Raw genomic sequence first — 12,696 nt, 5'->3', positions numbered from 1 at the left:
ATCCAGGCTGCCACATAACATTGAGCAGAGTTCCCTGCGCTGCGCAGTAAGTCCTTGTTGGTTATCCGTTTTGTTCAGGTGTTTTAATTATTGTTGAGCCCTAAAGCTTTGTGGTTGCACCTGTCCACACAGCCTTTTTGCCCATCTTATATTAGCAGGGTTGTTTTCTCCCCAGATGGAGCCCTTTCCTCCAGATCCCTGTCTCACATTCTGCAGTGGAGTTGGCAGTCGGTGAGCTGTTCACAGCTGTGCATCCCAGTCCAGAGCCCCTTCAAAGGCCACAGAATCCTGGAAGCAGGAACTAGAGAAATTCTTGGGTCCAGCAAACATGTGCAGAAGGCACTCTGCCCCTGGTTTCATCATCCTTCCCGCTGCTGCTTGAGCTTTGTAATTCCAGGGTAGTTTTCTAACAGACTAGCCTTTTTTCCTCTTCAGTTTTTAGATGGACCCTCAGTGATTGTAAAGTCACTCCAGATGTTTGGGATCTTAGACAATAACTATTACAATAACACTAGCTACCATTTATTGCTAACAAGACTTATAATGTATGCTGTACTGTGAATACTTTACATATATTAACACATCCTTTCACTCATTTAACTTATTGACTACCTGCTATGTATTGAGCATAGCGAGCAAAATAAATTTGGCCTCTGCACCAATAAAATGGTGCCATATTCTCATTGTAAGGTGAAAAAAAATGAAACCAAGGTCCAAACCCAGGTCCCTTTAACTCCAAAGTCATATATTCATCTACTGTCAATATTATTTAATAGTACATATGATGTTAATGATTATATATTATATCATCAGTTCTCACGAAGTGTGAATTAACTTGAATTGTGTTTTTAATGTGTCCTATCTCTTCATCTTGCCTCTAGACAGTAAGAACAAGGATTTAAATTTCTGGCTTTTGAATTCTCAGGAGAATAACTAACTGATTCTAACTCTGATTCTGACTAAAATTTGAATTCATGCTAATGTCCTCAGTGGTGACAGAACTATTAAAAAAGTGTTTCTTTTTTGTAAGTGCTCTGTTATGAATGGTAATTGATTATTTAAATAAGGAAATCTGTTTTGATAGCCATATTTAACATATGAAAATTTGCAATTTCACAAGTTTCTGATTTATGCTAAGCAACCAAGAACAACAACATAATTTACATGTTAATATCTCAAGCCAGGAAGAAGTCTTTATGTAAACAACCGTTAGTCTCTGGACTAGAAAGCTAGATAGTAACAGGATGTGTGAAATTGCTAGTTACTCATCCCTCATGTGAACCTTAGCTGGAGTTCCGAGAGCCTGTGTATTCAGAAAACATGCACCATGAAGTCGGTCCATGCACGCTTGCTCATCTTGGCACATTTAAGGTCACTGTGCTCAGTCATGACCTTTGCTGGTGGAAGAAATGCTTTGCATTTCAAAACACCGATACGCTCATGCTCATTGTTGTTCAGTCACTAAATCGTGTCTGACTCTTTGCGATGCCTTAGACCGCAGCACACCAGGTTTCTCTGTCCTTCACCATCTCCCAGAGCTTGCTCAAAGTCATGCTCATTGAGTTGGTGATGCCATCCAGCCATCTCATCCTCTGTCACCCGCTTCTCCTCCTGCCTTCAATCTTTCCTAGCATTAGGGTCTTTTCCAATGAGTCGGCTCTTCACATCAGGTGGCCAAAGTATTGGAACTTCTGTTTTTTCTTTCTAAATAATTTTTAACATCTTCATGGCACTAACTGATCTTCTAAAATCACATTTGGAGGCCTATATCCCCACACGTTTGTGTTGAGTGAGAACTTTTTGCAGTGATGAAAATTGTTTTCTACTCCATCCAGTATAGTAACTGTTAACTACACATGGCTACTGAGTTCTTGACATGTGGCTGCTGCAACTGAGGAACCAAAGCTTTGATTTAATTTGATTTTAGTTTAAATAGCCACATGTGGCTAGTGACTACCATACCAGACAGTGCAGTTCTAGGCCATGCAGGAAATATGAATCTGCTCATTTACTCGCTTATTCATACAAGTATTATTGACCACCTACTCTGCCAGGTGTTGTTGGGGTGCTAGGGATGAAGCGATAGACAAAACAAAACGATCCCTATCCTCCCAGAGAAACCAGTCTAGTGGGGTTCACATTCTAGAGGAGATTCCAGTCAAATGCAGCCAATCATTGTGGCTTTACCCACTCAAATCAGGACAATTTATCAAGCCCAGAATTAGGGAAAACTTCATGACTTATGGTATTTGTTGTAATTTTGTTGTTGTTGTTGTAATTTTTAAATAATCCTTCCAAAGGATCTTCTGTTGGTATAATCTTCTATCTCATGAAACTTCTATTTTCATTGGGAAAAAGCTAACAATAATGATAACTGCCATTTATTGTACACTCACACCATACTAGATACTTAATCTGGGCTAGCTTATTAAGTGTTTACAGCCACCTTGGTAGGTATGTTTATTGTTATTCCCATTTCACAGATGAGGAAACTGAGGTAGAGAAGTTAAACAACTTAGCCAAGGTCACACAAATGGTCAGTGGTTGAATTAGGATTCACACCCAAGTCTATTGAATGCCACAGTCCAATAGCTCCTTTCATTCCGTTACGCTGTCTCCCCAGGAGAAAAACATAAAGTGATTTTTTAGATGGTGGTTTCACTGTTTGTGGCTTGCAGCTAGTATCTAACATTTATATCTGAAAGTGAAAGTTGCTCAATCATATCTGAGTCTTTTCGTCCCCATGGGCTGACCATACAGTCCATGGAATTCTTCAAGCCAGAATACTGGAGTGGGTAGCCTTTCCCTTCTCTAGGGGATCTTCCCAACCCAGGGATCGAACCCAGGTCTCCCACCTTGCAGGCAGATTCTTTACCAGCTGAGCCACAAGGGAAGCCTGACAATTTATATATAAGTTTTAGCAAATCGCTATGATGTGTCAAGAACAATAACCAAGAATGCCTCACTCAGTGTTTGTCTTTCTTGTTTAGGGTCAAGGTGGACGGTCCAAAGACTGGGGGAAACGCTCAAAGGCAGCCATTTAGGTCCTCCATCCCTTTCCTAGAGACTGAGCAGGATCCAGCCTTCCGAGGAAGCCCCCTGGAGAGCCTCCATAACCTGATGCTAGAGCCAAGAGTGGACTGTTTTCAGCAGAACATGTTCAGCTCAGATATGATCATCAGTGACTCAGCTTCAGATCTCAGTGCTAAAGGATCCAGCAGGGCCGGCAAGAGGCAGCTGGGCAGTGTTCAGGACCCCTGCCCTCCCGCCCAAGGCAGGGCCCGGCACACGTCCCTCAGCATAAAGGACAAGATATCAGAATGGGAAGGGAAACGGGAGTTGCCCACTCCTGCCCCTGGCAGGAAGGCAGATGGCCAGGAGGATTACCTGATGTCCTGTGTGACAGAGAGGAGAAGCAGTGATGGTTTGAGGACTCGGGTCACCGAGGCCCAGAACGGAGCGAGGCTGGACGTGGAAAGTAGAGAGGATGAGCGGAATCAAGTGAAGGTCAGAGCACAGGATGCCGAGCAGAGGCCGGACCTGAGCCAGCCAGCCCGGGAGCTGGCTCCCAGCCTGGGCAGAGGCCGGGAGCCCAGGCTTGGCAAACAGCGCTTTCAGAACGATAGCCTCTCTGTGCTGAAGCAGGTCAAGAAACTCGAGCAGGCTCTGAAGGATGGGTCTGCCGGGTTGGATCCCCAGTTACCAGGCACGTGTTATTCCCCACACTGCCTGCCGGACAAGGCCGAGGAGGCGCCCACCCTTCCTGAGCACCGTGGGGGTGGGAGCGGCTCAGAATTCAGAGCCCACCGTCTGGACCTGGAAGCCAGGGAGCCTACCCTTGGGGCTGCCGAGGAAAGGAAAGGCTTGTGCAGGAGGCCCTGTGACCAGAGCCTGGAGAGTGTGTACAGAGGCTTGGAGGACCCCCCCACAAAACCCTTCATCAATCCCTTGCCCAAACCCCGGAGAACTTTCAAACACGATGGAGAAGGGGACAAGGATGGGAACCCAGGCACGAGCTTCCGGAAAGACAGAAGGAACCTGCCTCCTCTGCCCTCTCTACCTCCCCCGCCCCTGCCCTCCTCTCCCCCGCCCCCCTCGGTGAACAGAAGACTGTGGAATGGGAGACCAAAAGCCAGCGCTGACCACAGGTAGGTGACCAGTGACTTTATGCCCCACGGCCACTGTCTGTTCTCAGCCTAACTGTTTATTAAACCATCGGACCTTGTAGTTAGTCGAGACCGTCCATAGCTTAAGATGGTTCATTGATTAAACCTGAAGACATGGTAACTGGTGTACAGGTGTCTTGTGCTTGTTCCTTGTCCTCAGAAAGAAGAGTATTCACTTCGAAAGATCACCCTGTAGGTGTGAATGAGTGCTTGTGATTCAGACAGTAACCGAGAGTTAAATGGAAATGTGTGTTAACACTGGCAATGTACTAATTGATGCCATTCCGCCTCTACCACCCCCACCTTGTGCGTGGTGCTCCAAGTCTCTCCTCCCTCTTGCTTTTGTGTTTTTTCTTGGTATGGACTCTAGAAACACACTGCCTGGCCTATCCTGGCCCTCTCACGGTCTGTCTAACTTGGAATAAGTCACTTAACGTCTCGAAGCCTTGGTTTTCTCATTTATACGTATAGATGCTCACACGGTAAATATTCTGTAATGTTAAAATACCTTAGATAATAAAACCTGTGAATGCTTAAAGGTAAAAATCTGTGCTTTGGAGACAGTTTCTTTTCTGTTCTGAAGCCTGATCTCTAGCCTGATTCTGTAATGTGCTAATTGGTTTGATGCCTCCTAATCTGGAAACCCTCTACTGAGGAACAGCTCCTCCAAATAGCCGTCTGTCCCTGCTGCCACCACTGCTTCCCGCCTGGGTTTAGCCTGACTCCCTGCAGTAGGGCTTTTGGTACTGATCCTAGAGCTTCTGTTGGCCAAGTCCACCTACGACCTCCATCCTTGCCAAATCCAGTTTGTCAGTTCTCTGTGCTTTTCTTGGTTGACCTCGCTTAGCCTCTGCGGACCAGCTTGACTCACACCCCCGTGAAATCCTGCGTTCACTGTAGGCTGCTAGACCTCCTGCGTTCCCGATAGTCACACTTCACTGGCTGCACCTCCTCTCCTTCTACCTGTTGAGTAACATCCCCCCTCAACCCATCTACACCCCATCCCAGGATCAGGTCTCCTCTCCTCCATCTACATGCACTCCCTTAAACTGGTCTCACCCACTCTCATGGTTTTAAATGTTAGTTACATGCTTATGGTTCCCAAATGTGTGTCTCCGGCCTTGACCCTCTCCTAGTTTTTGGTTTGTGTAGTCGTCTCCTGCTTGGGTCTCCATTTGGTTATCTAATAGCTTGGACTTAATATGTCTAAACCTAAATTCTCAATCCGGGCCACTACTAAAACGATCTTCTCCCCAGATAGATGCTCTCTGATTAAACGGTATCACCCTTCGTTTTGCTTATGCCCCAAACCCTGGGAGTCATGATTTCTCTTATTTTCGCACACTGCCAATCTAATTCATCAAGTCCTTTGGTTCTAGTTTTAAAGCGTTTTCTTAAACCTGACTACATCTCCTCCACCGCTACCACCTTAGTCATGTTGTATCCACCTGCCCGCTAACCCCAGTATTTTCCTTCCCAGCAGCCAGAGGAGTCAGAAATACAGATTCAATCTTATCAGTTTCCTACTCAACATGGTCTGTCAGGAAGGAGTCTTTGGGTGCCACAAATGTAATTTCTTATGTTCTCTTCTAGGGGAAAAAAGCTTGGCTATTCTAGAATTTCCAGAAATACACACATATGTATTATATCCTTTAAAAAAAATGAAATCATGCTGTATACCAACCGTGTTTTACTTAAGATACCATTGAGATATTACCATGTTGCCACCTTTTTCTTTTCACCTTCCTTTTTTAACTGCCATCTTTACATCATGTGGCCAAACCGTATTTTAACCATTTCCCTGCTGATTTACACTTAGATTGTTTCCAGTTTACAAATAGTGCTGTGATGAGCAGAATATAGCATTAGAGAAGACTAATTAGCAGAATATAGCATTAGAGAAGAGCCAGAGAACTTACTAACTCTGTTACATCCTAGCTGTGTGACATTGGGCAAGCTACTGAATTTGTCTGAGCCTCATTTTACTTATCTATAAAATGGAGATAATTATAGTAACCATTTCATAGCTTTGTTGTAAAGATTGGACGAGTAAATATTTGTAAACATAAGTTAAAACAGAGTCTGGTATATAGTAAATGATTAATACATGTTAGCTGTTATTTTTTTCTGGCTGTATTCTGTTTAATTAATCAGGGTACGTATTTCTTTTCTAGGACCAAACAGTTGTAACTATTTTAACCTCTTAATCTGTTTTACTATCTAGTAGAGCCACCCCACTCCAGTACTCTTGCCTGGAAAATCCCATGGACAGAGGAGCCTGATAGGCTGCAGTCCATGGGGTCGCTGACAGTCGGACACGACTGAGCGACTTCATTTTCACTTTTCACTATCATGCATTGGAGAAGAAAATGGCAGCCCACTCCAGTGTTCTTGCCTAGAGAATCCCAGGGACGGGGGAGCCTGGTGGGCTGCCTTCTATGGGGTCGCACAGAGTCAGACACGACTGAAGCGACTTAGCAGCAGCAGCAGCAAAACTTAACAAAAATTTCTTACTGTTGCTAATAATTAATCAGTGGATTCTTTTGGACATTCTACATATTCTATCCTGTAATATACACACAAATGATCATTTGGTCTCCTTTTTAATAATTACAAAGCTCTTATTTATTTCCTGATTATTCTCCTTTTTCAAAAATGTCTTGAATATTCTTGGATGTATTTTTCTAAGTATTCTATGCATCACTGTCAAATTTCACACACAGTAAATATGTCAGCTTTTAATTGGGATTCCATACATTTGCTCAGTTTATAGTACTTTATCTTTTTGTTGCCATTGTTAATGGAATCTTTTTTTCTCATTATATGGTCTTTGTATTTAAGAAAACTATTTTTATATTTTACTCATTTGAAAGAGCCCTTGAAGAAATTTCTTACTGTTTCTAATTATCAGTCGATTCTCTTGGACTTTCCATGTATGTAATAATATTGTTTGCAAAGAATTATCATTTTAAGTTTTTTTTCTTTTTGATTTATATCTCCAAATTCTGTCTCCTACTAGACTGCACTGATACTTTTATAACAGTGTGAAATAATAGTGCTGTGATAGCACTGGGCAGCCTTGTCCCGCCCTGACTTTAATGATAATGCTTCTGGTTTTCTACTTTCGAACACCCCCGTTGGAGTCGCATTTTCATTCTGTCAAGGTAGTGTTCACTGGTAGCCCCCACCCCCTTTTTTTTTTTTTAGCTAAAAGTTTTAAAAATTAGGATTGGGTTTGTCAAATTACTTTTCAGAAACTTTATATGATCATATGGTTCTTCTTCTTTGACCTATTAATGTTAATATTCTATTTAAGATTTTTGTGTAAGTATTCTGTAAATGGGACTACTAGTCTATACTTGGATTTTATTGTACTAACTTTACCAGCTTTGGTATTAGTGTCTTGTGATATCTGTAAAAGCATTTGAGGGCTTCCCAGGTGACTCAGTGGTAAAGAATCCGCCTGCCAATGCAGGAGACATAAGAGACAAGGATTTCATACCTGGGTCGGGAAGATCCCCTGAAGGAGGGCATGGCGACCCATTCCAGTATTCTTGCCTGGAGAATCCCATGGGCAGAGGAGCCTGGCGGGCTACAGTCCATGGGGTCACAAAGAGTTGGACATGACTGAGCATCCAGGAGGAGAAGGATAAAAGAATTTATAGGCTTCCTTCTTTATGTAATAAGAAAGTTTGAATCCATCTCTAATTCTAAATTCTTTCCCAAACCAGCACCAACCTGAGAACCCTGGGTGCTCTCGTGACTTTTCTGCTTCTGTCCCCCGTGCTTCTCCGGAGAAGCCCTTCTGTGCCCTTTATGGACTATTCCTCCAAAGAGGGCCTCTTTCCCAGAAGCAGATTCGCTCTGGGAAATTGGAGTCTTCGAACTGTGTCATCTGTGGGCAGACAGATCAACCTGGTGAACAGTTATTCCCATTATCTTTTCTCTCTTAGCTACCATCTGCTCTTTTCAGTCCTCTAGCATTTTCTCTAAAACCAGCTAAAGTTACTTTGTTTCAATCCAAAGATGAAATTTTTTTTGGCCAATTTGGATATGGTTGCATCAGCTGTGTTTAAAGAACTTTTGGCTTTGGAGTTCTCCTTTTGTTTGAAATTGTACAATGGAGGTGATGAGGGCAAGATGTTCACTTTCTACTCTTGAAAAACAAAATATGCTCTTTATTGTGGTCCTGTCACTTAAAAAAAAAAAAGAAAGAAAAGGCTTAACTCTGAATTTGGCAGACTTACTGTCCTCTCTGAGGCAGGAAAGCCAAGCCAAGTTGAAGAAAGAAATGATTAAGGATTTTGAGGTTATGAGGGTTTAGAATTACACGGCCAGGCTGAGCACTGCCGAGAATGTATCCAGCTTATTTTCATATGCCAATTAGTCCACCTCAGCAAGAGCCAAACCAATGGATTCCGATTCTGGGTTTGAGAAAATGTCTTTTTCTTTTTCTTCTCTTTCTCTCTTCCTATTTTTCCCTGCTCTTTTTTCCCATCTTTTCTCTCCTTTCCCTCCTTCCCCTTCTTCTCTCTTCTTTCTTCATTTCTCTAAAGCCCCAGGAAATTAAATGCAAGGACTTACGCCTTCAATCCTAAAATGGAACAGGAGAAACCCTCACATGTCAGGAAATTCCAAAGATAAGGTTCCTACAGCAGCATTAACTTGGTTATGTATGTTTTATGGCATACGTTTAATAACTTTGGCAGGAATGCCTTGAGGCTGACATTTAACAAGAAAAGTTATTATTTTTTAAGTGTAAGCAGCATCCCGAATTCACATGTGTCTGTATCCCCAAAGTGTTTTAATTTGAATTCAGATTTTTTTTTTTAATTTTAGTTTAATTTGATCACATGACAGAGTTTTTGGATCTTTTTGAAACTGAATAGCCATGATGACCAAAATTTCAACTTTTCAACCGATTATCTTGGCATCACATAGATCCAGCCTTTCCTTGGGGCTTTAGTGTAAGGCTTTGAGAACTTTTTGAGGACATGAAACCTCGGTCATTAAATGGCTCCCAAATCATGTGGTACTGTTATCTATTCTATAATTTCCATCTTCTCTAGGACTGATGGGGACCCCCTCAGCAGTCCAGCTGGGCAGCCGCCCTCCGCTACCATGCGTTTAGTCTCGCATGTACCAGCCACGCTGTGGTCTGTCCCTGTCATTATGAGTCTATCTCGGCCACCACGGCATCCATGAGGCAACTCTCCCATGCCTAAAAACAATATTTAAAAATCTTCAAAGGAGCAAATTGTTTGATTCATTTAAAATCTAGAACAAAAAATACTCTGAAAGCATCTGAGGAGCTTGACTTTGCAAATTCATTTAAAAATTTCAATAGCAGTTGCATTAGAAGACAACAAGATGAGAGCAGAGAGATTGGTCATTATTCTTCATTAGAACAGTAATTGTCATGTTTTATTTCTCATGAGAAGGTGGAAATGATGGATATTAGGCACAATAGTGGCTAAGGATAGTTTTTCTCTTTTTTTTTATGATTCAAGATAGTTTTATTACATCAAGCTACAGATTTCCAATCAAGCAGATATTGAAAATATATCATTTAGTGTTTCTCATCTGACTAGTCCCATCTCTTTAGCTATATCTTTTTAAAAGTGTCATATTTTTTTTTCTGTAAGCTTGAAATACTTTTAACATATTTTTGCAGAAAATAGCATACAATTTGTGTTAATCTTTCAAAGTAGACTTTTGCATTTTTATGAAAAGCAAGAGACATAGAAGGTCTGTAATTTGAGCAAAGTTATATATAAAATTGATAACAAAGCTAAAATGAAAAGTAGTTCTCTTTGAAACTCCATTTGTTACGTGTCAAAGTGAGGACAATGAATCAACCTTTTCGCTTCAGGAAGAAAGCTACAGTCCTGCTTGCTCCACAGTCTGCAAGTTTTTGCTTCTTTGTGAAGAGTTTAGGCATTCCATGATGACTGAGAACATTCTAAGAAAACATTCTTCTATGAAATAGTTACATTTTTCTGTTTCACCCAGCTTCAATGTTACTTTGAAATTAATAACCATCTCTTTCAAAGAAAGGATCTCTGAAGAGCTTTTCTAGGTAATTTTGAGGACCATCATAAACTGAGCTAGCTGTGTTTTCCCCTTTCCTATTTTAGGGGGATATACTGAACGTGCGTCAAAATGTGCAGGGTAATTCAGTTCGTACTCTCTTTTACAGTGCTTCCTTCTAGGCTTCATTATCCTTAGTATGTCATATATTAGCTTTGAGTTTGACAAAGATGGTCGAAATAGATCATCTTTGTTCATAAACTTTTTATTTTCCAAAATCCTCCCCATCCTAAAAGTATTAGGAGAATCTTCTAATATAGTGCACCCATTGAGGATGCCTGTATCTGAATATCATTTTTTTGGTCAATATCCTTAAAGCAATATGAATTTGTGCTGAACAATTCAATGTCTAATAAGGGCCTGGAGTAAAAGATGATTTTTTTAACTCCAAAGAGGAGTAAAATTAGCTTGATATTTTATTTATTGGTTTGAAAATCCTTTGAAGAGGTGATAAGGAGACAGAACTGGTGCCCAGACTAACTTTGACAGTGTCATTCAGCTCGTTCATTTTAGATCAACTACCAATATCCAAGTCTTGTTCTTAGAACACTATTAAAATCTTCTCCAGACTTCAGCTGTTTGTAACACCAATGATTGCTTCCAAATTTTTTTAGGTGAACAGTTTTAATGGTTGCATATCAAAGGCAGATTGTTTCTCCTATAGCCACAGTAAGGTTGCACGTGTGTGTATGTATGCTCAGTTCTGTCTGACTCTTTGTGACTCCATGAACTGCAGCCCGTGAGGCTCCTCTGCCCATGGTATTTCCGAGGCAAGAATACTGGAGTGGGTTGCCATTTCCTTCTCCATGGATAGTTTTTCTTCTTACATTTCTATTTTGGATCCAGGATAGAGATAAGCGGAAACCCAGCGTGTGTAGTCATAACCCGGGGCGGAGGAGATACCCAGTAACAGAGTGACAGCTTAGAGCTGAAATAAGCGTTCTCTTGCTTAGCCCCCTACTCAGGGGTGAGACAGGCTGGGACCTGGGACCCTTTGTTACAGTGCTGCAATGCTTGCTCCTCAAGCAACAAAATACAAAGAAACTATAGGGGACTAAAAATAACTGTGTGCATGCACTGTTGGGGCAAATTCTGAACAAAAGATCCAAAGAGACCAAAAAATGCAACTGCCACTTCTGAATAACTGGGAGCAAAAGCAAGGTACTGTGCATATGTTCAGTGCACAACATCACCTAAGGAGTGGGCAAACACCTAAGTCACCCCTCTGGCCCAACCCCTAGAAACACCCCTACCTTCACATCATATAAGGAACCAGCTCACCTCCACTCCTCCCCCAGTGAGTGAGCAAGCAAGGGAACCTGCTGTTTGTTCTTGCTCTGGCTGCTGCAGCAGGAGCCCCATAAAGTGTTGCCTGAATTGCTTGTCTGGTCCCTGGTCAATTTCTTTTGGTGAAGGAGGTCAAGAACCCTGGTCGGTAACAGTGGTATGATTGCCCTTCCCAAGAAGAGCTGCTCCTGGTCACCGGGCATGGAGGGAAAGTGGAGTCGCTCTGTCGTGTCCACCTCTTTGCGACCCCATGGACTGTAGCCTACCAGGCTCCTCTATCCATGGGGTTTTCCAGGCAAGAGTACTGGAGTGGGCTGCCATTTCCTTCTCCAGGGGATCTTCTCGACCCAGGGATTGAACCCGGGTCTCCAGCATTGCAAGCAGACGCTTCACCGTCTGAACCCCCAGGGATACCACTGACATGGAGGGAAGCAGGGTCTATGGCAGCTGGGGGCGGGGGGTGAGGGATTCAGAACACGGCATCCTTGGTTTCAAGCTCGTGTTTTAAGTGGGTGCTTGGTCTCAGGCCATCCAAGCAAATGTAAATACAGCCAAAAATAATTCTGGGGGCGAAATGTGTTCAAAAAATTGACAAAAAATCAGCTCTCAGAATACAGATAAAATTTTTTACCCCCAAATATGGATGAATTGTAAGCAGTAAAGGTGGCCATTAAAACCAGCTTTTAAAATATTCGCTCACTTACTCAGTCAACGAATATTTGCTAGGTACCTATATAGTATTAGGGCTTCCCTGGTGGCTCAGATGGTAAAGCGTCTGCTTGCAATCCAGGAGACCCAGGTTCGATCCCTGAGTTGGGAAGATCCCCTGGAGAAGGAAATGGCAACCCACTCCAGTATTCTTGCCTGGAAAATTCCATGGACGGAGGAGCCTGGAAGGCTACAGCCCATGGGGTCGCAAAGAGTCTGACACGACTGAGACTTCACTTTCTTTCTTTCTTCTTTCTGTGCAGTATTAGGTTATAGCAAGGAACACGGTAGACTGAGACCCTGCCCTCATGAAACTTACAAGCTAGTAATAGAACTACACACCTAGTTGTGTTATTCACCACTCTCAGCGCTGTGAGGAAGCCAGTGGTGCTAGGGGTGATTAGCCTGTCATGGAAACAGGGCCGGCTCGGGTACAAGGGCCTCA

General features: G+C 42.6%; 1 protein-coding gene across 2 annotated transcripts in view; it reads left to right on the top strand.

Annotated features, from left to right (window-relative positions):
• Positions 1-12,696, top strand: part of DENND2A (DENN domain containing 2A) — a 98,253-nt gene that overhangs the window by 30,241 nt on the left and 55,316 nt on the right. For both annotated transcript variants that reach the window (XM_043463877.1, XM_043463879.1), the window contains one exon: positions 2,991-4,148. In XM_043463877.1, coding sequence (XP_043319812.1) covers positions 3,121-4,148 — 1,028 coding nt within the window. In that variant the 5' untranslated portion in view covers positions 2,991-3,120. The remainder of the gene's footprint in view (positions 1-2,990; positions 4,149-12,696) is intronic.

This window comes from Cervus canadensis, chromosome 3 (assembly GCF_019320065.1).
Source record: "Cervus canadensis isolate Bull #8, Minnesota chromosome 3, ASM1932006v1, whole genome shotgun sequence".
In the NCBI taxonomy this organism is placed as follows: Eukaryota; Metazoa; Chordata; class Mammalia; order Artiodactyla; family Cervidae; genus Cervus; species Cervus canadensis.
The sequence above is the reverse complement of the archived record's forward strand: the minus strand, read 5'-3'. Positions and strand labels throughout refer to the sequence as shown.